General features: G+C 42.6%; 1 protein-coding gene across 2 annotated transcripts in view; it reads left to right on the forward strand.

The window, feature by feature from the left end:
* The window catches only part of LOC105487728 (small integral membrane protein 14), a 91,850-nt gene that overhangs the window by 29,065 nt on the left and 36,830 nt on the right, over positions 1-25,955 (forward strand). For both annotated transcript variants that reach the window (XM_011751349.2, XM_011751350.3), the window contains exon 2: positions 5,491-5,600. In XM_011751349.2, the coding sequence (XP_011749651.1) occupies positions 5,526-5,600 (75 nt within the window). In that variant the 5' untranslated portion in view covers positions 5,491-5,525. The remainder of the gene's footprint in view (positions 1-5,490; positions 5,601-25,955) is intronic.

Consider the following 25,955-nt stretch of genomic DNA (forward strand, 5'->3'; position numbering starts at 1 on the left):
ACTAATTTTATGTGTGACTTCATTTTTAAAAGTTAAACTGGGCCAGGTGCGGTGGCTCACACCTGTAATTTCAGCACTTTGGAAGGCTAAGGAGGGAGGATCACTTGAGCTCAAGAGTTCAAGACCAGCCTGGGCAACATAGGGAGACCCCATCTTTGTAGAAAATTTAAAACTAGCAAGGTGGGGTGTGTACCTGTGGTCCTAGCTACTTGGGAGGCTGAGAGGGAAGGATCACTTGAGCCTGGGAGTTTGAGGCTGCGGTGAGGGGTGTTCGCGCCACTGCACTCCAGCCTGGGCAACAGAGGGAGACCTTGTCTCAAAATAAAAAGTTAAATCACTCATGTGTCTAGAATTTATTTTGGCATAAAGAATGAGAATAGGGAGGGAGCTAACACGATTTAGGAAATAACTTGTCTTCCTTCCAGTGATTCAATATGCTGTTGTTAAAATATCGTTCTCCAAGGAGCCCCACCATTGTCACTGATCTGTTGAAAAAGCATTTTAACTAGGTTCCCTCTACATACTGTGGCTTCCCTTTTCTCAGTTTTCCATCGTGCAGCCAAGGTGGTCTTTTTAGAACATACCAGGATGAAAGCACATTGCTTCACGTTGTTCTTCACATTACTCTTGGGGTAACGACCTAATCATGAACATGGCCTGAAAGACCCTTTGTGGCATGACTCCCTCTGACCTGTCCTGTCTCATGTTAAACCACTCTGCTCTCTGGATTCTAGCACATTGTGGCTTTCTTTCAGTTCCTCCAATGTGTCATACTCTTAATCATTAAGGACCTTTGTATTACTTTTCCCTTTGTGTCTAGAATGCCCTCCACCCCCAAGTCTCACACCTTCTACCTCTACCTCACCCTAATGTATTTAACTCATTCCTCCATTCTCAACTCCTAGTTAATTCTTCAGTAAAATCTTCCCTGACACGCCAGATGAGTTTAGAATGTGTATGTGCTCTCTAGGCACCATTTACATAACAGCTTTTTTGAGATATGATTCACATACCATACAATGCACCCATGTACAATGTACAATACAGGCCGGGCATGGTGGCTCATGCCTGTAATCCCAGCACTTTGGGAGGCTGAGGCAGTCAGATCACTAGGTCAGGAGTTCGAGACCATCCTGGCTAACATGGTGAAACACTGTCTCTATAAAAAAAAAAATAGAAAAAATTAGCCAGGCATGGTAGCACGCACCTGTAGTCCCAGCTACTCGGGAGACTGAGGCAGGAGAATTGCTTGAACTCGGGAGGTGGAGGTTTCAGTGAGCCGAGATCATGACACTGTACTCCAGCCCGGGTGACAGAGCAAGACTCCATCTCAAAAAAATAAATAAATAAAATAAAATGTACAGTACAGTGGCTTTTAGTATATTCACAGAGTTGTGTGATTATCACCATAAAACATTTTTTTCAGCCCCTAAAAGAGCCTATACATGTTAGCAGTCACTCCCTATTTTCCTTGCAATTTTCCTTTTCCTTTCCAGCTCTAGGCAGCCAGAGTGATTTTTTTATTGGGGTAAAATATAACAAAATTTGCAGTTTTAACCAGTTTTAAAGTGTACAATTTGATGACATTAATTACATTCACAGTGTTGTACAATCATCACCATCATTTTGAAAACTTTTTTATTACCACAGATACAAACTCTACTCGTTAAGCAGTAACTCCCCATTTCTTTCTTCCTTAAGTCCCTGGAAGTCACCATTCTACTTCCTGTCTCCATGAATTTGCCTATTCTAGCTAGATATTTCATATAAATTGAATCATACCATATTATTTTTTGTCTGGCTAATTTCAGGTTGATGAATGTTTTCAGAGTTCCTTCATGTTGTAACATATATCAGAACTTCATTCCTTTTTACAGCTGAATATCCCCATTGTATGTGTACACCACATTTTGTTTATCCATTTTTCAGTCGATGGACACTTGGGTTGTTTCTGTCTCTTGCCCATTGCAAACAATGCTGCTGTGACTATTTGGTAAATACGTATCTGTTGGAGTTCACGTTTTCTTTTTTTGTTATTGTTTATAAATAGAGACAGGGTCTTTCTCACCGTGTTGCCTGGGTATTTTCAAAATACCCTCCCACCTCGGCTTTCAAAAGTGCTGGGATTACAGGCGTGAGCCACCATGCCCAATCTTGAGTCCATGTTTTCAAATCTTTTAGGTATATACCTATGAGTAGAATTGTTGAGTCTTATGATAGATAATCTGTGTTTAACTTTTGAGGAACTGTCAAACTATTTTCCACAGCAGCCACACCACCATTTTACATGAGGGTTATGTGAGGGTTCTAATTTTTCACATTACTTATTTTCCATTTTGATTATGGCCATACTAGTAGGTATGAAGTGGTATCTAACTGTGGTTTTGATTTGCATCTCCCTAATGATTACTGACTTTAAGCATTTCTAATATAATTATTGGCCATTTGTATATTTTCTTTGAATAAATGTCTGTTCAAGTTATTTGCCATTTTTAAAATGCTTATCTTTTGTTATTGAGTTATAGAAATTCTTTATATATTGTGAATATTAAACCTTTATCGGACAGATGATTTGCAAATATCCATTCTGGGAGTTGTCTTTTTCACTCTTTCATTTATCTTTTATAGCATTTATCAGTTTATATTTATAATTTTAAAAACGTTTAGATTAGTATCTTTACTACTAGAATGTGAACACTATTAGGGTAAGAACTATCAGTTTTTGCTTACTTTAAATTTCTTTTTTCTTTTTTCTTTTTATAGAGATGAGGTCTCACTATGTTGCTCAGGCTATTCTCAAACTCCTGAGCTCAAGTGATCCTCTTGCCACAGCCTCGCAAGTGCTAGGATTACAGGTATGAGCCACCATGCTCAGCCTACTTTTAAATTTCTAATAGGCCTAGCACAAGCACTAAATATTTTTGAGTGAATGAACTAAGTTCCTTTAAGTTAATTTATGAATTGTTTTATTGATCTGCCTATTCCACCTTTTTTTTTTTTTTTTTTTTTTTTTTTTTTTTTTTTTTTGAGACGGAGTCTCGCTGTGTCTCCCAGGCTGGAGTGCAGTGGCGTGATCTCGGCTCACTGCAAGCTCCGCCTCCCGGGTTCACGCCATTCTCCCGCCTCAGCCTCCCAAGTAGCTGAGACTACAGGCGCCCGCCACCACGCCCGGCTAGTTGTTTTTGTATTTTTAGTAGAGACGGGGTTTCACCATGTTAGCCAGGATAGTCTCGATCTCCTGACCTCGTGATCCACCTGCCTCAGCCTCCCAAAGTGCTGGGATTACAGGCTTGAGCCACCGTGCCCGGCCTATTCCACCTTTTAACCAGAATGGTTTTCCGTGACTAATGCTGTATATAAGCATTAATTTTACTTGTTATTGAGATATAATTGATAAACAATAAACTATGTACATTTAAATATACAATTTGATAAGTTTTGATAGATGTGGCCACAGTTCACATATATTAGACCATTTGAAGTTGTCCCACAGCTCACTAATGGCCTATGTATGTTTTTGTTTATTTTTTCAGAGATGGGTTCTCACTTTGTTGCTCAGGCTGGCCTTGAACTCCTGGGCTCAAATGGTTCTCCTGTCCCACCCACCCAAGTAGCTGGGACTACTGGTTTATCACCCTTTTTTCTGTTATTTCATTTTTGATAGCTACTGTTATTATGTCTTCAAGTTCAGTAATCTTTTCTTCTGTAATGTCTAATATGCTGTTAAACCCATCTGGTATATTTTTCATCTCAGACACTATTGTTTTAATCTCTACAAGTCCAATTGGATAATTTTACTATCTTTAATGTCTCTCCTTAATATAGTCATTCTTCTAGTTTCTTCGGGTTTTTCCACCCCGTAATTGGGCCTAGAGTCTCCTTGAGGCAGTAAACTGGGCCAGTGATAGGGCTCACCTCATTTGTTTTTCTGTCTCTGAGGTATTACTATTCTTTGTAGCCTCATGTTTGATGTCTTTTTTTTTTTTTTTTTTTTGATGGAGTCTTGCCCTGTCGCCAGGCTGGAGTGCAGTGGCGCAATCTTGGCTCACTGCAACCTCTGCCTCACGGGTTCAAGCGATTCTCCTGTCTCAGCCTCCTGAGTAGCTGTGACTACAGGCACACGCCACCATGCCCGGCTAATTTTTGTGTTTTTAGTAGAGACGGGGTTTCACCATGTTGGCCAGGATGGCCTCTATCTCCTGACCTTGTGATCCACCCGCCTCGGCATCCCAAAGTGCTGGGATTACAGGTGTGAGCCACCGTGCCTGGCCCTTTTTTTTTTTTTTTTTTAATGTGAACTCACTATGTTGCCCAGGCTGGAATGCAGTGGCATGATCATGGCTTATTGCAGCCTTGACTGCCTGGGCTCAAACAATCCTCCCACCTCAGCCTTCTGAGTAGCTGGGACCCAGGTGTGTGCCACTGCCACAGTGCCCGACTAATTTTTAAATTATTTTTAGAGATGAGGTCTCACTAGGTTTCTCTGGTTGATCTCAAACTCCTGGGCTCAGGTGATCCTCCCTCCTCAGCCTCCCAAAGTGCTGGAATTACAGGAGTCAGCTATCATGCCTGGCCTTAATGTCTTAAAAACAATTGTTTCTGGCCAGGCATTGTGGCTCACACTTGTAATCCTAGCACTTTGGGAGGCCGAGGCGGGCAGCTCACCTGAGGTCAGGAGTTTGAGACCACCCTGGCCAACATGGCAAAACCCCATCTCTACTAAAAATACGAAAATTAGCCGGGCGTGGTGTGCGCCTGTAATCCCAGCTACTCAGGAAGCTGAGGCAGGAGAATCACTTGAACCCAGGAGGCGGAGGTTGCAGTGAGCCGACATCACACCACTGTACTCCAGCCTGGGTGACAGAGTGAGACTCTGTCTAAAAAAAAAATATATATATATATATATATATATATATATATATATGTATGTATGTATAAAAATAATTGTTTCATGTATTTTGTCTAGTTTTTAAAAAATTGTTTTAGGCAGAACAGTAAATCTGGTTGCCAATACTCCATCTTGACCTCTCATTTGTTTCTCTTTATTTTTCGAAATCTACCTAGCTATTTCTTAGCTATGCCATTAATTTCCCCCCATAAACCTTGGTATCATTTTAGATACCTTTTCACATGTCTTTCTTGGTGGGGGTAAAGGCCGGTTTAAATTATTTGCATACTGGAGCTAATAAAGTCAAATAATTGAGTAATTAAGCAGAGTAGGTTCTAGCATCATCAGCATCAAAGGCGGGGCCAGTTTAGAGCATTAAAGACATTTGTATTTATGGGCTGATGGCAGAAGGGGTAGCCAATCACCTGTATAAATTCATAATTCATATAGGATTAATAAATTGATACAGGTCATTAAGAAATACAAACTATACATAGTTTAATAAAACAATTGTGAATGTATACAATGTCAGAATTTTTCACAGCTCAAGAGAAAGAGTAATTCTGAATAGTAGACTTACAGTATTTTTTCCTTCTTACCAGATTTAAACAGCCAAGTAAAATCAAGCTGGGTAATCATGGCAGAAGGTGGATTCGATCCCTGTGAATGTGTTTGCTCTCATGAACATGCAATGAGAAGACTGATCAATCTGGTGAGATGAATAGGACAATCCTATTCTGAACTGATCTGTATCCCTTGTATCCTCTTTGCATGAAAATACTGGTTATTGGAGAGTTTTCATCTGATGGTCACTAAAAAGTATTTCATAATTGAAATTCCACATTTGTTTAAGTTGTAATGATTAAAATGTGGCCGGGTACAGTGGCTCACACCTGTAATCCCAGTACTTTGGAAAGCCGAGGTGGGCAGATCACTTGAGCTCAGGAGTTTGAGACCAGCTTGGCCAACAAAGCAAAACCCCATCTCTACTAAAAATATAAAAGTTTGCCAGGCATGGTGGCGCACACTTTTAATCACAGCTACTCAGAAGGCTGAGGCACAAGAATTGCTTGAACCCAGGAGGCGGAGGTTGTAGTGAGCTGAGATCATGCCACCGCACTCTAGCCTGGGCGACAGAATGAGACTGCGTCTCAAAAAAAAAAAAAAAAAAAAAGGTTTGCTAGCAATTATTTCATTAGAGATGAAAACAGACTACCGTCTTTATTATTACTATTATTTTTTGAGATGGAGTCTCGCTCTATTGCCCAGGCTGGAGTGTAGTGGTGCCATGTCAGCTCACTGCAGCCTCCACCTCCTGAGTTCAAGCGATTCTCCTGCCTCAGCCTCCCAAGTAGCTGGGACTACAGGAGTGTGCCACCACGCCTGGCTAATATTTGCATTTTTAGTAGAGACTGGGTTTCACCATGTTGGCCAGGCTGGTCTCAAACTCCTGACCTCAAGTGTTCTGCCTGCCTTGGCCCCCCAAAGTACTGGGAATGCAGGTGTGATCCACCTCCCCAGCCCAGACTCCTGTCTTTATGGCAGATTTATGTTGGTGAAATTTGCCATCATGGGTAGATAACACATACGTATGTTGCCTTTTCTACTTTATATCAATACAAATAAAATTGTTTTTAGCTGTGTGGAGCTTGTTTGCCTGCTAAGCTGCTATTGACAGTTCCTGTTATGATACAGTTCAAATCCGACACCAGCATACGGCATGACAATACAAAGCTCTGTGTAAAGCATTTCTCTTTTTTTTTTTTTTTTTTTTGAGACAGAGTCTCACTCTGTCACCCAGGCTGGAGTGCAGTGGTGCGATCTCAGCTCCCTGTAACCTCCACCTCGTGGGTTCAAGTGATTCTCCTGCCTCAGCTTCACAAGTAGGTGGGATTGCAGGTGCGCACCACCACGCCCAGCTAATTTTTGTATTTTTAGTAGAGACGGGGTTTCGCTTTTTTGGTCAGGTGTCGAACTCCTGACCTCAGGTGATCTGCCAACCTCAGCCCCCAAAAGTGCTGGGATTACAGGCGTGAGCCACTGAGCCCAGATTATGTAAAGCATTTCTGAAAACAAATCAGTTATTTGACAGAGGTAGATTTCAGAACAACAGGATTTGAATAGTTTCATTGAGTCCATTGTAGTGGAGTCTATAAGCTTAAATACAGGGCCATTTATATTATACTTTATACTTTTTATGTGCAAAAGGAAAAATTTGACCATTATTTACAGTGAAGTATATTCTTATATTATACATTATACTGGTCGAGTATCGCTTATCTGAAATGCTTGGGACCAGAGGTGTTTTGGATTAAAGCATTTTGGAATATTTGCATTATACTTACTGGTTTGACATCCCTAATCTGAAAATCCAAAATGCTCCAAAGAGCATTTCCTTTGAGCATCATGTTGGTGCTCAAAAAATTTCAGATTTTGAAGCATTTGAAGGTTTCAGATTAGGGATACTCAACCTGTAACAACATTTTATTGTTTTAGAATACTCTTGTATATACGTCAGTTAATAAAGGTAGGTACAAACATTTGCTCAAATATTTGAGTTGTCAATAACTAATAAGCAGGTTTTCTGCTGGCTCAGTGTTGCTACATGTAGTGATCAGAAATGTGTTTCTTGTCAGTGAGGTACTTTTTTAGAGTCAGCATGCACTAGGACTTGGAATCCTTAAGAATGCCTCAGAAGGAAAGGAATAAAATAAGAACTTATACATTAAATCAGATTCTTGAGGGTATAGAAATATAATGGTAATGTGATGGCTCTGATAACTTTATGTAAAAATAGATGAGTCTAAGGAGAGAATATTTGTTTATGAAGCAACAAGCCGATAGTTTTTGTTTGTTTGTTTTTTGACATGGAGTCTCGCTCTGTTGCCCAGGCTGGAGTGCAATGACCCAATCTTTGCTCACTGCAACTTCCGCCTCCTGGATTCAAATGATTCTCATGCCTCAGCCTCCCGAGCAGCTGGGATTACAGGTGCCTGCCACCACGCCGAGCTGTTTTTTATATTTTTAGTAGAGATGGGGTTTTACCATGTTGGCCAGGCTGGTCTCGAACTCCTGACCTCAGGTGATCTGCCTGCCTTGGCCTCCCAAAGTGCTGGGATTACAGGCGTGAGCCACTGTGCCCAGCCAATATTCTTTTCTGATAGGCTTTTCAACCTCTCATACATCCGTTATCATCATTTTTTTTGAGACATGATTTTGCTGTCACACAGGCTGTAGGGCAGTGGCACGATCTCTGCTCACTGCAACCTCTGTCTCCCGGGCTCAAGCAGTCCTCCTACCTCAGTCTCTTGAGTAGCTGGGACCACAGGCACCAGCCACCACACCTAGCTAACTTTTTTTTTTTTTTTTGTAGAGGCGGTGGGGTTCCACCATGTTGCCCAGGCTGGTCTTGAACTCCTGAATTCAATAAGTGCTGGGACTACAGGCCTGAGTCCCGCACTAGCCTTTTTTTTTTTTTTTTTTTTTTGAGTCAGGGTCTTATTCTTTCCCCCAAGCTAGAGTGCAGTGGTGTGGTCATAGCTCACTGCAACCTTGAACTCCTGGGCTCAAGCAATCCTCCCACTTTAGCCTCCCAGGTAGCTAGGATTACAGGCATGCACCACCATGCCCAACTAATTTTTTACATTTTGGTAGAGATGGGATCTCCCCAGGTTGCCCAGGCTGGTCTCGAACTCCTGGCCTTAAGTGATCCTCCCACCTTAGCCTCCCAAAGTGTTGGGATTATAGGCATGAGCCACTGCACCCCACCTCATCCGTTATCTTCTACTTTTATACTTCAGAGGGCCTTTTTTCTTAGTACCTGTTGTCTGACAGCTCTATAGAACTCTAAGTTAACTCCCAGTCTGAATTTTTTTTGTTGTTTTTGAGACAGAGTCTCGCTCTGTCGCCCAGGCTGGAGTGCAGTGGCCGGGATCTCAGCTCACTGCAAGCTCCGCCTCCTGGGTTCACACCATTCTCCTGCCTCAGCTTCCCGAGTAGCTGGGACTACAGGCGCCCGCCACCTCACCCGGCTAGTTTTCTGTATTTTTTTAGTAGAGACGGGGTTTCACCGTGTTAGCCAGGATGGCAGTCTGTATTTTAAAAGCAATTTATGTGCGGTTATACTTTTTTGCCGTTTGTTATAACTACGAGAATTTAAATCCCTGTGTGCTTAGGAAACTCACAGATGTAGTTACTGATACAGTATGACGACAGAACAGATTTATTCTCATTTTCTGAAAATGGACATTTAATTTATCTTTATATTAGAGTAACATCTTATTTCAAGTACTAGTTTGGAATTTTGGGGTTTTTTTGTTGACCTCATGTAATGTAATTGGGTTTTTTTGAAGGCCAGAGTATCATCACTTTTTCAGAATTTGAAGTTCTTATAGCAAGTAGACACCTGGAGATACTTGAGGATTTTAATGATTATTTACAGATTAGCTCATTAGTTGTATGCTGGGCTGTGGTTTAGTTTTGCCTATTCTGTGGAAATGGATGAGCTTTGCCAAGGAATATATACAACTTAGGAGCAGTTAGGATTTTATTATTAGTTCCTTTTCATAAATAATAAAGTATACTATATACTACTATAAATAATGCTCAAGTAAAGAGTATGATACATAAATCTCTTATGTTAAATTTTTTTTTTTTTTTTTTGAGACAGAGTCTCACTCTGTTCCCCAGGCTGGAGTGCAGTGATGCGATCTCAGCTCACTGCAAGCTCCGCCTCCCGGGTTCAGGCCATTCTCCTGCCTCAGCCTCCCGAGTAGCTGGGATTATAGGCACATGGCACCACACCTGGCTAGTTTTTTTTTTTTTTTTCTTGAGACGGAGTTTTGTTCTTGTTGCCCAGGCTGGAGTGCAATGGCGCCATCTCGGCTCACTGCAACTTCTGCCTCCCGCATTCAAGCGATTCTCCTGCCTCAGCCTCCCGAGTAGCTGGGATTATAGGCGCCAGCCGCCACACTCGGCTAATTTTTGTATTTTTAGTAGAGACGGGGTTTCGCCATGTTGGCCAGGCTGATCTCAAACTCCTAACGTCAGATGATCCACCCGCCTTGGCCTCCCAAAGTGCTGGGATTACAAGCGTGAACCACTGTGCCCGGCCTAGTTTTTGTGTTTTTACTAGAGATGGGGATTCACCATGTTAGCCAGGCTGGTCTCGAATTCCTGACCTCAGGTGATCCAGTGACCTAGGCCTCCCAAAGTGCTGGGATTACAGGTTTGAGCCACCACACCTGGCCCTTTTCCTGATTTAATAGTGTTACCAGTTAAGGTTCTTCATTATGAGTAATAGACATTCTGGATGATTAGGCTGGACACGGTGGCTCATGCCTGTAATCCCAGCACTTTGGGAGGCTGAGGCGGGTGGATCACTTGAGACCAGGAGTTTGAGAAAGGAGTTATTAAAGAATATTTTGTAGCTCACATTGGAGAGCCTGGCATGGGAAATAGGATAAAAGGCAGGGTAAGTGGTCAAAACTAGAACCAAAGTCATGCCCCAATGCCAGCTGGGCTAAGATGCTTATGCCTCTGGATTCCAGATTTTTGTGTATCCAGATGTTGACACATCTTTTCCATTTGGAAACTAATAGGCTTTTAAATTTGACATGTGTGTAACCAAATTTATCTTGCCCCTAAGCTTACATTCCTCTGTCTTCCCTATTTATTTCAGTATTCTGAATGTTCAGGTAACAATTTCGGTTCAATTATCTTTTACCCTCTCTCTCTCTCTCTTTTTTTTTTATTGTTGTTTTTGAGATGGAGTCTCACTCTGTTGTTTAGGCTGGAGTGCAGTGGCACGATCTTGGCTCACTGCAATCTCTGCCTCCTGAGTTCAAGTGATTCTCCTGCCTCAGCTGGGTGTGGTGGCGTGTGCCACCACGCCCAGGTAATTTTTGTAATTTTAGTAGAGACGGGGTTTCACCATATTGGTAGTATTCACCAAAACTACCAGGATGGTCTTAATCTCTTGATGTCGTGATCCACCTGCCTCAGCCTCCCAAAGTGCTGGGATTACAGGTGTGAGCCACCATGCCCGGCCTACCCTCTTCTTTCAACCCACATCTGATGCAGAATCATCCTTTGGGTCAACCTTAAAAATACATCCAGAATCCAGCCATTTTTCACACCTCCAATGCAACACCTTGGTCTAATCTACCGTCATCTCTTGCCTGGATTGCTGCATTTAGCCACTTTATGGATCACCTTGTTTCTGCCTTCTTGCTACCCCCAAGCCCCTTCAAGTTTAGTCTCACTACAGCAGTTGAAGTGATCCATTTTAGTGAAGTCAGTAATGTTTCTCCTTTGCTCAGATTCCTACAGTATCTTCCATGAGACTCAGAGTAAAAAAACAAAATTTACATGGCCCTGTGTGATCTGTCCCCTTCCACCCTACTCTTCTCCTTTGCCCACTTTGTTCTAACAATTCTGGCCCGCTTGCTGTTCCTGGAAAACAGGTCACATACTAAGGGTCAAGAATCTAAATGACTTTAGATTTCTTAACAGCAAAACTGGAAACTAAAAGGCATTGGCACAGTGGCTTCAAAATCCTGAAGGGAAATCATTACCAATCCAGCATTCTGTATCCAGCCAATCTCTCAATCAAGTTGGGGGAGTATGCTTTTGTAGAAAGTTCCTAGAGGATGAACTATTTTTCACTGAAATGAAGGCATAAGCCAAGAAAGAAGACTAGGAGTTTGAGTATAGAAAGCAGATCTAGCACAGATGAGAAACAAAGTACCTTTCAGGATGATGGTGAAGGGACATCCCAGGGTGGCAGCTGTGCATCAGGACTACAGGGAGCTGGCTTAGTTGCGGGGGGAGTCGGGGGAGCGGGGTCACATGGCTCTGGGAGAGACTTCTTTAGAAAGATGGATTGGTGGCCGGGCGCGGTGGCTCAAGCCTGTAATCCCAGCACTTTGGGAGGCCGAGACGGGCGGATCACGAGGTCAGGAGATCGAGACCATCCTGGCTAACACGGTGAAACCCCTCTCTACTAAAAAATACAAAAGAGTAGCCGGGTGAGGTGGCGGGCGCCTGTAGTCCCAGCTACTCGGGAGGCTGAGGCAGGAGAATGGCGTAAACCTGGGAGGCGGAGCTTGCAGTGAGCTGAGATCCGGCCACTGCACCCCAGCCTGGGCGGCAGAGCAAGACTCCGTCTCAAAAAAAAAAAAAAAAGAAAGAAAGATGGATTGGTACAATACCTGGTGAGTCTAGACATCTCGTGATCTAGGGAACTGTGAACAAGTTTTGAAAAGTCATAGAAACATGCAAAAAAATGTACTAACTTTAAAGAAACACATGAAGTAGTACAGAAAAGAAAAAGTAATTACAGTATAGTTTACTGTGTGGCTCAACTGTGAAGAACATTTATATAGTTATAATAATGTGATAATTGAGTATTGAACTAAACAACTTTATGATACAACCATTATTAGGGGATGGAAAGTATACACGAGGTCAGGGAGAAGTAGATCTTCACACTCTGTACTGGTACGTCTGTGGATATTGTTTAACATGGAAAAATCAAGAAGTTGCAATAATGCATATTTATATATAAAAGACATGGAGGTAAGCAGTAAAACAATCAGCTAAAAGTTGAAAATGGTTGCTTCTGGAGGCAGAAGTGGGTAGGAGGATGAAAAATTACTATTTTTCAGAACAAACCTTACAGAACTGTTTGACTCTAAATTGTGTACATGAATAACTAAAACAATTAAAACTACCAAACAAAACAGAAAGCAAAACCTTTCAGTGTGTGCAAAAAGGAGGAATAGGTCTACTGAGTAGCTGGATCTGTTGTACCTCTTTTCCCTTCTATGCAATATTAAGTAACTGGCTTAGGCCTTTGCTACCAGGCTAAAACCACAAGAGTTGTTGTCTAAGACAAGTAGAAAACTTTTCTGGGGGAGGATTCCTAGTTGTATGTTAAGGACCAAGAGGGAAACCAAGGAAACCCCAGACTCTCTACAGTGGCTGTAAATAAAGTAGGAAGGAAGAGAAAAAACGCTTGGTTTTGGAATGAAATGTACTATAAAGTCTTGTAATGAAGTCTTCCTTACTTTGAGAGTTAAGAGGCTCTTTAGGGCTGGGCGCGGTGGCTCAAGCCTGTAATCCCAGCACTTTGGGAGGCCGAGACGGGCGGATCACAAGGTCTGGAGATCGAGACTATCCTGGCGAACACGGTGAAACCCTGTCTCTACTAAAAAATACAAAAATTAGCTGGGCGAAGTGGTGGGTGCCTGTAGTCCCAGCTACTCGGGAGGCTGGGGCAGGAGAAGGGTGTAAACCCGGGAGGCGGAGCTTGCAGTGAGCTGAGATCCGGCCACTGCACCCCAGCCTGGGCGACAGAGCCAGACTCCGTCTCAAAAAAAAAAAAAAAAAAAAAAAGAGGCTCTTTAGCCTGCCTGCGTACTTCCTTGATTAGGGAAGCTGTCTGTATACCCTAACTGTTCATTGAGCTAGTCCTTCACTAATGTGAGCAGAAAAACAGGCAACGTAGTTGAAGAAAATAAAAGGACCATGATGTAGTTAGAAGACAAGCTGAAATAAATACTCACAAACAGGAAAAATCATGAACATTATGGTTATAAATGCAGACTCGTACATGTTTGTTTTGTTGGGTTTAAATACCTCCAGTGACAGTCTGGCCAACATAGTGAAACCCTGTCTCTACTAAAAATACAAAAATTAGCTGGGTGTGGTGGTGGGCACCTATAACCCCAGCTACTCGGGAGGCCGAGGAAGGAGAATCGCTTGCACCCCAGAGGCGGAGGTTGCAGTGAGCTTAGATGATGCCACTGCACACTCCAGCCTGGGCAACAGAGCAAGACTCCGTTTCAAAACAAAAAACAAAAACCACCAGTGACAATGACTTTCTGAAATGGAGGACAGGTCTTGGTAGAGCTTTAAATAAAACTAAGTACAATTTTTCCTGATTTAAATGCTAAAGTCCAGTTAAATTCCTTGAAAAGTCAATACCATCTAAAAATTACTTTATATTTTTCTGTCAGATGAGGTTAGATTATAGGCTCAGGGTTTTCATTTTTGTGAACGTCTAGTAGGACATTTTTAAGCCATGTAGGATGCAAGCCAATCACAACAACCAAAAACCTGCTTCTCAGATGTCCAGAATACCCTAAGGGAGTCATTTGGATGCATAGGGGAACCAGTGAGAGGAGAAGCAGGCTAAAAAAAAAAAAAAAAAAAGGAAACCTGGGCCAGGCACCATGGCTCATGCCTGTAATCCCAGCACTTTGGGAGGCCAAGGAAAAGCAGATTGTTTGAGCCTAGCCTGGGCAGTATGGCAGAATCCCGTTTCTACAAAAATTACAAAAATTAGCTGGGCATGTTGGCACACACCTATAGTCACAGCGACTTCAGAGGCTGAGGTCGGAGGATTGCTTGAGCCTGGGAAGCAAGGCTGCGATGAGGTGTGATTGCACCACTGTACTCCAGCCTGGGTGACAGTGAGAATACAAAGCTATTATTAGAAATACAAAGAGAATTTGATAAACTGATATTTTAGAAGTATCAGAGAAATGCTAGCGAGTGCCATAAAAAGCCTTTGCAGGCGTGTGTATTGTTGAAGTCAGTACAATGTGTTTGTAAATACATAAAAAAGGTTCAAAGGGCTATACCTCAGACAGGGGTTACAGTGGGGAGGGTTTGAAGGGGGCCTAGTCCATTGAAAACCTCTGATGTAAGAACTAGGATTTCTTTTTACAGATGAGGAAACTGAAGTAAGTTACTTTTCCCAGGTGTTGGAACTGACCAGAGAGTGGCAGAGACATGTTCAATCCTGACCATTTAGCTTCAGGCTGTTTCTTCAGCATCGTGTTCTTCTCGGTTGATCTCCTTTAAGCACCTTAAAAAGCACTATATATGCATCTGGGCCCAGTGGCTCACGCCTGTAATTCCAGCACTTTGGGAGGCTGAGGCGAGCGGATCAGCTGAGGTCGGGAGTTCAGGACCAGCCTGACCAACGTGGAGAAAATAGCCAGGCATGGTGGCACATGCCTATAATCCCAGCTACTCAGGAGGCTGAGGCAGGAGAATCGCTTGGTCCCAGGAGGCGGAGGTTGCGGTGAGCTGAGATCACGCCATTGCACTCCAGTCTGGGCAATAAGAGCTAAACTCAAAGAAAACAAATAAAAAAAGCACTATATATGCAATCAAGGGTGGGGTAGAGGAATAGGAGGAAGGAACAGGAGGCATACTCTTCACTGTATTTTTATATTTTAAAACCATATGAATGTATTACCCACTCAAATAATTAACCTAAAAATAAAACTTCCTAAGCATCTTATACAGATATATACAAAAATTAGTAATTACAGGCCTGGCATGGTGACTCATGCCTGTGAACTCAGCACTCTTCCCAAAGGAGGCAGAGGCAGGCAGATCGCTTGAGTCTAGGAGTTTGAAACCAGCCTGGGCAACATGGCAAAACCCCTTCTCTACAGAAAATAAAAAAATTAGCCAGGTGTGATGACGTGTGCCTGTAGTCCCAGCTACTCAGGAGGCTGAGGTGGGAAAATGGCTTGAGCCCAGGAGGCAGAGGTTGCAGTGAGCCAAGACTGTGCCACTACACTCTAGCCTGGGCAACAGAGTGAGACTTTGTCTCAAAAAAAAAAAAAAAAAAAAAAAAATCGTAGTTACAGAAAACTTTTTCACTGAAGAAAAAAATCTTTAAATGCACCATAGTTATATGTACACTACAATGTAGCTGTTCAACAATTCTTATAAAACTTCTCCTTACCTTGATTTATACATTGGTAGGATTTGTTCTCATCAGAATGTTTTTAAAAATCTATAAAAATAAAACAAAGTATTCTCTCATGAAGCTTTATGGGCACTAACAGTGGTTGACACTTCTCTTACTACTCACTCATCACTGCTTATATGTAAGTTTTAGTACAAAGAATATAAATCTGGCTGGGTTCACGCTCATAATCTCAGCACTTTGGGAGGCAGAGGCGGGAGGATTGTTTGAAGGCAGAATTTAGAAACCAGCCTGGGCAACAAAGTGAGACACCCTGTCTCAAAAGAAAAAAGGGAGGCAAATGACTATCTTTCTGATCTATCTGTATTTTTCCTTTATTTTTATTTTCAGAGACAGGGTCTCATTGTGTCACCCAGGCTGGAGTGGAGTGGTGTGATAGTAGATCACTGCAGCCTTGAACTCCTGGGCTCAAGCGATCCTCCCACCTCAGCCTCTGGAGTAGCTGGTTCTACAGGTACACACCATTGTGCCTGGCTAATTTTTGTTTTTTTTTTTTTTTTGTAGAGATGGGGTCTCACTGTGTTGTCTAGGCTGGTCTCACACACCTAGCCTCAAGCTTCCTCCTGTTCCACCCTCCTTAAGTGCTAAGATTACAGTTGTGAGCCACCTCACTAAGCTTCTCTATGTTATTATAGGGGTATTTTAAAGTACACATTATAGGGCCGGGTGGGGTGGCTTACGCCTGTAATCCCAACACTTTGGGAGGCTGAGGCAGGCAGATCACTTGAGGCCAGGAGTTTGAGACCAGCCTGGCCAACATGGTGAAACCCTGTTGTTAGTAGTCTCTACTAAAAATACAAAATTTAGCTGGGCATGGTGGCAGGTACCTGTAATCCCAGCTACTTGGGAGGCTGAGACATGAGAATCACTTGAGTCTGGGAGGTGGAGGTTGCAGTGATCTGCTGTCACACCACTGCACTCCATCCTGGGAGACAGGGAGACTGTCTAAAAAAAAAAGTACATGTTATAAACTAATAGTGTTTAAGTTCAAGACTGATATGATTGCAGTACAAAGAATGCCCGTTTTGGGGTGCTGGTGACAAGATTTTACTCACTTGGCATGGGTCCTTCCTATGATTTAATTACATCATTGAGTTACAGCGAGTGTTAGACTATTCTTAATGCAGTTGTATTTTGCCAGGTGTATGTATGCTTCTGTTTGTCTCAGGAATGTTCAGAAACACTTAAAAAATTGAGGTATTATCTCACATCATGGACTTTTTTCTTTCCTAATCTTATACAGTTGGCCCTTCGTACCTGTGCTTTCTGGATTCGTGGATTTAGTCAACTGTAAATCAAAAATATTTTTAAAATAATAATACAAATAATAAAACAATAGCATAACCACTGTTTACGTAGCCTGTACATTGTATTAAGTATTGTAAGTAACCTAGAGACAATTTGTCTGTGGGAGGATGTTCATAGATTGTATGTAAATACTATACAATTTTATATAAAGGATTCAAGTGTCTGGATTTGGAATCTGAGGGGGATTCCTGGAACCAAGCCCCTGTAGATGCCGAGGGATAACTGTACTTTAATTAGAGATTTAGTGCTTTATAATACTGGCTAAAAGGACTCAAAAAGGTAGATAAGAATAGATGAATTCTTTCTTTCAATGACAGTGAATCTCTTTCAGTGACAATCTGGGTATCTTCATCATGTTACATATAATTCTGTGTTATTTAATAGGGAAAATGCCCCGTGATAACTATGGATTTTTTTTTTGAGGCAGAGTCTCGCCCTGTCTCCCAGGCTAGAGTGCAATGGCGCTATCAGGGCTCACGGTAACCTACGCCTCCTGGGTTCAAGCAATTCTCCTGCCTCAGCCTCCCAAGTAGCTGGGATTACAGGCGCCTGCCACCATGCCTGGCTAATTTTTGTATTTTTAGTAGAGACGGGGTTTGGCCTTGTTGGTCATGCTGGTCTTGAACTCCTGACCTCAGGTGATCCGCCTGCCTCAGCCTCCCAAAGTGCTGAGATTACAGGCCTGAGCCACCACGCCCAGGTGCTAACTATGGATTTTTAGTGATGTAGTAGTAGAATACTAGTATAAGTATAGAAAGTTGCCTACACAAAATCCCTGTCTAATCATAAATCATTCTTTTTTGTTTTTTGAGTCAGTTTTGCTCTTGTTGCCCAGGCTGGAGTGCAACGGCGTGATCTCGGCTTGCCGTAACTTCCGCCTCCCAGGTTCAAGCACTTCTCCTGCCTCAGCCTCCTGAGTAGCTGGGATTACAGGCATGTGCCACCACACCCATCTAATTTTGTATTTTTAGTAGAGGCGGGGTTTCACCATGTTGGTCAGGCTGGTCTCAAATTCCCAACCTCAGGTGATCTGCCCGCCTTGGCCCCACAAAGTGCTGGCATTACAGGTGTGAGCCACCATGCCTGGCATAAATTATTCTTTTAAGTTGTCTGGTATTCTTTATAAAACAAGAAAAAGAAAAATCAGGTATTTCCTTGTAACTACTTTAGTGTTCTTTTTTTTTTTTTTTTGAAACGGAGTCTCACTCTGTTACCTGGGTTGTAGTGCAATGGCACGATCTTGGCTCGCTGCAACCTCTGCCTCCTGCATTCATGCGATTCTCCTGTCTCAGCCTCCCAAGTAGCTGGGATTACAGGTGCACACCACCACACCCAGCTAATTTTTTGTATTTTTAGTAGAGACAGGGTTTCACTATGTTGGCCAGATTGGTCTTGAACTCCTGACCTTGTGATCCACCCACCTCTGCCTCTCAAAGTGCTAGGATTACAGGCGTGAGCCTCCATGCCCGGCTGCCTACTATTCTTTTTAAAAAAGTAACTCATATCCTTATACCAATGAAAACAACCTGGAGCGGAGATTTTTCTTCCATTGAAATAATTTGCTTCTGGCTTCACCCTCTTCTCCTGTTGTTCTGCTTCACTGGCTGTCTTGGTATATAGTTTCTTCTATTAATGATAAGAATTCTAGAAAGAGAGAGCAGATGGATTTAGAAATGTGAACTTGGATTATGCTCATGTGTTTTTCCTGTTCTGTTGGAATCTAAGATTTTGGAATGCAAGTAATCTTCTTTATTTTTATGTTTTAATTGTTGAGCTCTGTATTTCAACTCTTAATCTAAACAGCATAACTAAAACTTTTACATCTTTATTGAAATTTGTTTCTGGGCCAGGCGCAGTGGCTCACGCCTGTAATCCCAGCACTGTGGGAGGCTGAGGTGGGCGAATCATTTGAGGTCAGGAGTTTGAAACCAGCCTGGTCAACATGGTGAAAACCCATCTCTGCTAAAAATACAAAAATTAGCCGGATGTGGTGGTGGGCACCTGTAATCCCAGTTACTTGAGAGGCTGAAGCAGGAGAATTGCTTGAGCCCGGGAGGCGGAGGTTACACTCTGCAGAGATTGTGCCATTGTACTCCAGCCTGGGTGACAGAGCGAGACTCCGTCTCAAGAAAAAATAAAATAAATTTGTTTCTGTAATAAAGTACTGTAAAAACATGTGATTTGGGAGACCCTTGGTCAGATGCCTTTTTATAGGCCTGAATGCCCTGTAAATTGTGATGTCTACTATACTTACGTAAGTCACTTTAAGGCCCGTTGGACCTTTCCTGGAAGAAAAATATCTGTGTCTGGAAGGTTTCTTTGAGAGAGTTCTCTATGCAGCAAATGTATTTTTGCTAGTTATGTTAAAACTTTTGTAAAATATTTTTCTTTCTTTGTTTTTGTTTCTATTTTTAAAATATTTAATTATATAAATAATATATGAACATGTACTTTCAAAAAATATCAGTACATTAAAAGTAAGGCTGAACTCCCTTCTCCATACTTAGCTTTTATTTCCTACGTTCCCAGATGAATTGGTTTGTATTTTCCCAGATCTTTTTAAGAAATATGTTTTTAGATACTATGGAATATGTATATTTTCCTCAATTTAATAGTATTTTGCATTTTTCATGTTGCTATGATAGCTTTTTTAATCGTGTGATAACTTTCGAGTTTTATTTTAATCAGTAAGGAAATTTCAGTGGACTACTTTGTTTCAAATCTTAATCATTTTTTAAAATCAATATCCAGGCACTAGAAGACATAGAAGGCACATAGCCTTCTACGGTTAGCAATACAATTGGTCTTACCAATTTTGAACTGTGTATTTAGGATGTAAAGTTATGTTTTATTTATTTATTTAGAATAGAGATGGGGTCTCTCTATGTTGCCCAGGCTGGTCTCAAACTCCTGGCCTCAGGCAATCTTCCCTTCTTGACCTCCCAAAGTGCTGGGATTATAGGCGTGAGTCACCACCCTCAGCCAACAGTTTCTTGTGTATTATTCCCATTATTATTATTGTATAACAAATTTCCCCAAAACTTAATTCCATAGAACTAAGTTCATGAACTAACTTCGTTCACTAAGCTGACAGACTGTGTCTGGAATTCATACAGCTTGTCTGCTGATCATTGTTTGTGTTCTTAGCTAGAAGACATAGAAGTTGAGGGCAGGAAGTATCTGGAAGCTTGGTTACTCACTGTCTGATAGTTGATGCTGGTGAGTGGCTGGAACCTTAGCCGGTATTCTCAGAATGTCTACATAGGGCCTTTTCATGTGGCTGCTTGGCCTCCTCACAGCATGGTGGCTTGGTTCCAAGGGAGAGCATCCCTCCTGAGAGGAGATGGGGGAGGGAGAGAACTTAGTCTAAGAAGTCACAACACCTTTCCTGTATTCTTGGTGTAGCAGTCACGAGCCTGTCCAGGTTCAAGAGGAGGGCAAATAGATTTCTCTCCTTCCTTCCTCCCCCCTTCCTTTCTTCTTCCTTCTTCCTCGTTTCTTCTTTCTTTGACAGGGTCTTGTTCTGTCACCCAGGATGGAGTGCAATGGCTTAACCATAGCCTGGGCTCAAGCATTCCTCCTGCCTTGACCTCCCAAAGTGTTGGGATTACAGGCACGAGCCACAGAGTCTGGCTAGATTTCACCTCTCAATGGGGAGTGGCAAGATTCTAGAAGAGCATGTTTGACTTTAAAATAATTCTGTGTCTGTTTTTTGTGGCTGTTTTTGGAAAATATAGATAGACACATACATCTTTCTAGAATTTTTTTTTTTTTTTTTGAGATGGAGTCTTGCTCTGTCTCCTAGGCTGGAGTGCAGTGGCGAGATCTCGGCTCACTGCAAGCCCCACCTCCCAGGTTCATGCCATTCTCCTGCCTCAGCTTCCCAAGTAGCTGGGACCACAGGTGCCTGCCACCACGCCCGGCTAATTTTTTTATATTTTTAGTAGAGACAGGGTTTTACTGTGTTAGCCAGGATGGTCTCCATCTCCTGACCTCATGATCCACCCACCTCGGCCTCCCAAAGTGCTGGGATTACAGGCGTGAACCACCGCGCCCAACTCCTTCTAGAAATTTAATATGCATATGCGTATGTATATAGTTTATATTTTTGTTTTACATAGAAGGCATCATAGTATATATACATGCTATGGACTAAATGTTTGTGTACCTACCCCCCAAAATTCATATGTTGAATCCCTAATTCCCAACGTGCTGGCATTTGGAGGTGGGACCTTTGGAAGGTAATGAGTTCATGAGGGTAGAGGCCTTGTGATAGGATTAGTGCCCATATTAGAAGAGACAGAAAAGAGATGATCCTCTTCTCTACCATGTGAGGAGGGAGCAAGAAGGCCTCTATCTGCAAGCCTGTAAGAGGACCCGTACCAGGAACCAAATCAGCTAGAACTTCGATCTGGGATTTCCCAGCCTTCATAATTGTCAGAAATAAATGTGTGTGTGTAAGCTACCTGGCCCAAAGTATTTGTCGTTGCAGCCTGAACTAAGACAAAAAGTGTCACTAAAAAGTGGGATGCTACTATAACAAATACCTAAAAATGGGGAAGTGACTTTGCAACTATGTAATGGATATAGGCCGGAAGGGTTTTTAAGTGTATGCTAGAACAAGCTGATATTTGCTGTGAGGGACTGTTGGTAGAAATAAGGGCATTAAAGGTAATTTTGGAGAGGGCTCAGCAAGAAGAGAGGAGAATGGTAGAGGAAGCTTCCATCTTACATAATACATAAATAATCATGTACCGAATTTTAGTAGAAAATAAAGGCCATTCTGATACGGTCTTAGAAATGAAGAACGTTACTGGACAACGGAGAGAAGGCAATCTTTGTTACAAAGCAGCAAAGAACTCAGCTGAATTATGTTTGTGTTCTAGTGTTTTCTAGGTGGGAGGTAGAACTTGTGAGTGACGAAATTGGATATTTAGCTGAGGAGATTTCTAAGCAAAATGTTGAAGGAATAGCTTGGTTCCTCCAGATTGTTTATAGCAAAAATTGAAAAGAGGGAAGCCAATCAAAGATGGAATTATTAAGCAAAAAGGAACCACAACTTAAAGATTTGGAAAATTCTCAGCCTGTCCACATAACAAAAAGAAAGTTCACAAGAGAACACTAAAGGTAGTGTTTCCCTTTGGAGTAGACAAAATCAGCATCACTAGTACCACTGTTTTCTCCAAGTAAGAGAAAATTGAGATACATTGTAAATTAGGCCTCTCTGCTTAAGAGTTGCATCAAAACCGTGAGATTCTCAAGTTGGGTGTGGTAGCACACACCTGTGGTACCAGCTACTTGGGAGCCTGGGGTGGGAGGATTGCTTGAGCCGGGGAAGTGTAGGCTGCAGTGAGCTGTGATTGTGCTGCTACACTCCAGCCTGGGCACCAGAGCAAAACCTTGTCTCTTAAAAAACAAACAAAACCCCCCAAAACTAAAATTCTCCTGTTTTACTGGATACTGGATACATAGTTTCTGAATGCTTTAAAAGACTACGATTTACCTGTCATAGGTGTTTGAATTCAACATATTGAATATATATCCCAGCACACTTTGCTTTGCCAAACACCTTAAGTCCTGGACTAGGAATGTGGCTGTGATACTTTGGCATTTCATTATTCAGAGCCTAGAGTAATATGATGAAGTCCCATCTCTACGAAAAGTACAAAAATGTGGCACCTGTAGTCCCAACTACTTGGGAGGCTGAGGCAGGAGGATTGTTTTAGCTGTGATTACGCCACTCATCTCTAGCCTGTTTGTGAATATGAGGAATGTAGCCGTCAAGCACAGAAGAGAAGGATCCAACACCAGCTCTTGGCAAGATGTCTCAAAGACTCACCGTAGCTTGGTCTGAGATGAAGTTGCTTTTCTTAGCCAGGATCCTGATAATTTCTTTCATTCTTGATTGTGTTTGTGAGTATGTGTACACAGGCACTCATTTTTCGTTTAAAACTGAAAGGAGGCCAAGCACAGTGGCTCACACCTAAATCCCAGCACTTTGGGAGGCCGAGGAAGGAGGATCACTTGAGATCATGAGTTCAAGACCGGCCTGGCCAACATGGTGAAACCCTATCTCTCCTAAAAATACAAAAATTAGGCGGGCATGATGGTGCACATCTGTAATCTCAGCTACTTGGGAAGCTGAGGCAGGAGAATCACTTGAATCCAGGAGGCGGAGGTTGTGATGAGCCAAGATTACACCACCGTACCCCAGCCTGGGACACAGAGCCAGATTCCGTCTCAGAAAAAAAAAAAAAAAAAAAAAAGGCTAAAAAGGCTCCTGTCTATCCAGCAGTGAGCTAAAGACTGTATCCTTTTCTACTGAAAGGCATAATTTGACTCCTGCTTTTCCAGCTCCCTTTACCTAGGAAAAATACTTAAGAACCAACATACTTTCCATATTAAACTGGCATCATTTCTCTAATTACCAATTGTGAGTAATTGGTTCTATAGATACTTATATAGCAGGAAAGAGTATAGATACATTACTCTTTTTTTTAGCATCAAAGGGAAGGCTCCTCCTCTTCCTGGTAGAAGGAGGAGAGATTAGTGCTGAAGAAAAACACTAGTCATGTTCATCTTAAAGACTACTGAGTGACGGCCGGGTACCGTGGCTGACACCTGTAATCCCAGCACTTTGGGAGGCCGAGGTGGGTGGATGACGAGGTCAGGAGATCGAGACCATCCTGGCTAACACAGTGAAACCCCGTCTTTACTAGAAATAGAAAAAATTAGCTGGGTGTGGTGGTGGGCACCTGTAGTCCCAGCTACTCGGGAGGCTGAGGCAGGAGAATGGCGTGAACCTGGGAGGCGGAGCTTGCAGTGAGCTGAGATGTGCCACTGCAGTCCAGCCTGGGCGACAGAGCGAGACTCAGTCTCAAAAAAAAAAAAAAAGACGGCCGGGCGCGGTGGCTCACGCCTGTAATCCCAGCGCTTTGGGAGGCCGAGGCGGGCGGATCACAAGGTCAGGAGATCGAGACCACGGTGAAACCCCGTCTCTACTAAAAATACAAAAAATTAGCCGGGCGCGGTTGTGGGCGCCTGTAGTCCCAGCTACTCGGGAGGCTGAGGCAGGAGAATGGCGTGAACCCGGGAGGCGGAGCTTGCAGTGAGCCGAGATCGCGCCACTGCACTCCAGCCTGGGCGACAGAGCGAGACTCCGTCTCAAAAAAAAAAAAAAAAAAAAAGACTACTGAGTGACAGGCTGGGTGCAGTGGATCACACCTGTAATCCCAGCACTTTGGGAGACCAATGTGGGCGGGTCACAAGGTAAGGAGTTCAAGACCAGCCTGACCAACATGGTGAGGACCAAATAAGATAATAAATTAAAGTTGTTAGTATAGTATTTAGCATATAGCAAGTTCCCAGAAATATTTATTACAATTGCCCAACACAGTGGTGCACACCTGTGTTCTGTTACTCAGGAGGCTGAGGCAGGAGGATCACTTGAGTCCAGGAATTTGAGACTAGCCTGGGCAACATAGCGAGACCCTGTATCTAAAAATAAATAAATAATTTTAAAAAATTGTTGCAACAGTTGCGATTATGTGGAAGTCTGCATATCTTAAGACTAGAAAAGAATACATAGTAATGATAATTGTATTAAGGCAGTGAGTAAATCCACATTAACTTCTGTTTGTAATCCCAGCACTTTGGGAGGCCAAGGTGGGTGGATTGCTTGAGCTTAGGAATTTGAGACCAGCCTGGACAACATAGACCCTGTTTCTATTTCATTAAAATTAATTTTTTAAAAAATATTTTCTTCACTGGGCTTGGTGGCACATGCCTGTAATCCCAGCACTTTGGCAGGTGGAGGCTGGCAGATCGCTTGAGCTCAGGAGTTCAAGACCAGCCTAGGTAATATGATGAAGTCCCATCTCTACGAAAAGTACAAAAATGTGGCACCTGTAGTCCCAACTACTTGGGAGGCTGAGGCAGGAGGATTGTTTTAGCTGTGATTCCGCCACTCATCTCTAGCCTGAGTAACAAAGTGAGACTCTTTAAAAAAAAAAAAAAAAAAAATGCTTTCTCATTCTTATTCAAACAAGACTAGTTTTTTTGTTTTTGTTTTTGTTTTGAAACAAGGTCTACCGCCACCAGGCCTGGCTAATTTTTCTATTTTGTAGAGATGAGAGTTTCGCCATGTTGCCCAGTCTGGTCTCAAACTCCTAGGCTCAAGCGATCCTCCTACCTCAGCTTCCCAAAGTGCTAGGATTACAGGCACGAGCCACCGTGCCTGGCTCCAAACATCGAATAATTTACAAAATGATTCGTTTAGTTGTTAATTCCAATACTTGTTTAGTTGAGGTCGTAATTTGTATGGCACAGTAATAAAAGCTAACATTTCTTGAGTGGTTACTGCATTTCACATCTGTTACCCATTTTAATTCTCACTAGTACTCTTAGATATAGGTGATATTGGCCGGGCGCGGTGGTTCAAGCCTGTAATCCCAGCACTTTGGGAGGCCGAGATGGGCGGATCACAAGGTCAGGAGATCGAGACCATCCTGGCTGACACGGTGAAACCCCGTCTCTACTAAAAAATACAAAAAAAAACTAGCCGGGCGAGGTGGCGGGCGCCTGTAATCCCAGCTACTCGGGAGACTGAGGCAGGAGAATGGCGTGAACCCGGGAGGCAGAGCTTGCAGTGAGCTGAGATCCGGCCACTGTACTCCAGCCTGGGCGGCAGAGCGAGACTCCGTCTCAAAAAAAAAAAAAAAAAAAAAGATATAGGTGATATTATATCCCCATTTTACCAGACGAGGAAACTGAAGCTTAGAGGTGTTAAATTACTTGCCCGAAGGTCTTGAAACTTAGAAACTTGCAGGGCCAGGTGCTGTGGCTCGCACCTGTAATCCTAGCACTTTGGGAGGCCGAGGCAGGCAGATTGCCTGAACTCAGGAGTTCGACGCCAGCCTGGGCAACACAGTGAAACCCTGTCTCTACTAAAATACAAAAGAAATTAGC

This window comes from Macaca nemestrina, chromosome 3 (assembly GCF_043159975.1).
Source record: "Macaca nemestrina isolate mMacNem1 chromosome 3, mMacNem.hap1, whole genome shotgun sequence".
Classification (NCBI taxonomy): domain Eukaryota; kingdom Metazoa; phylum Chordata; class Mammalia; order Primates; family Cercopithecidae; genus Macaca; species Macaca nemestrina.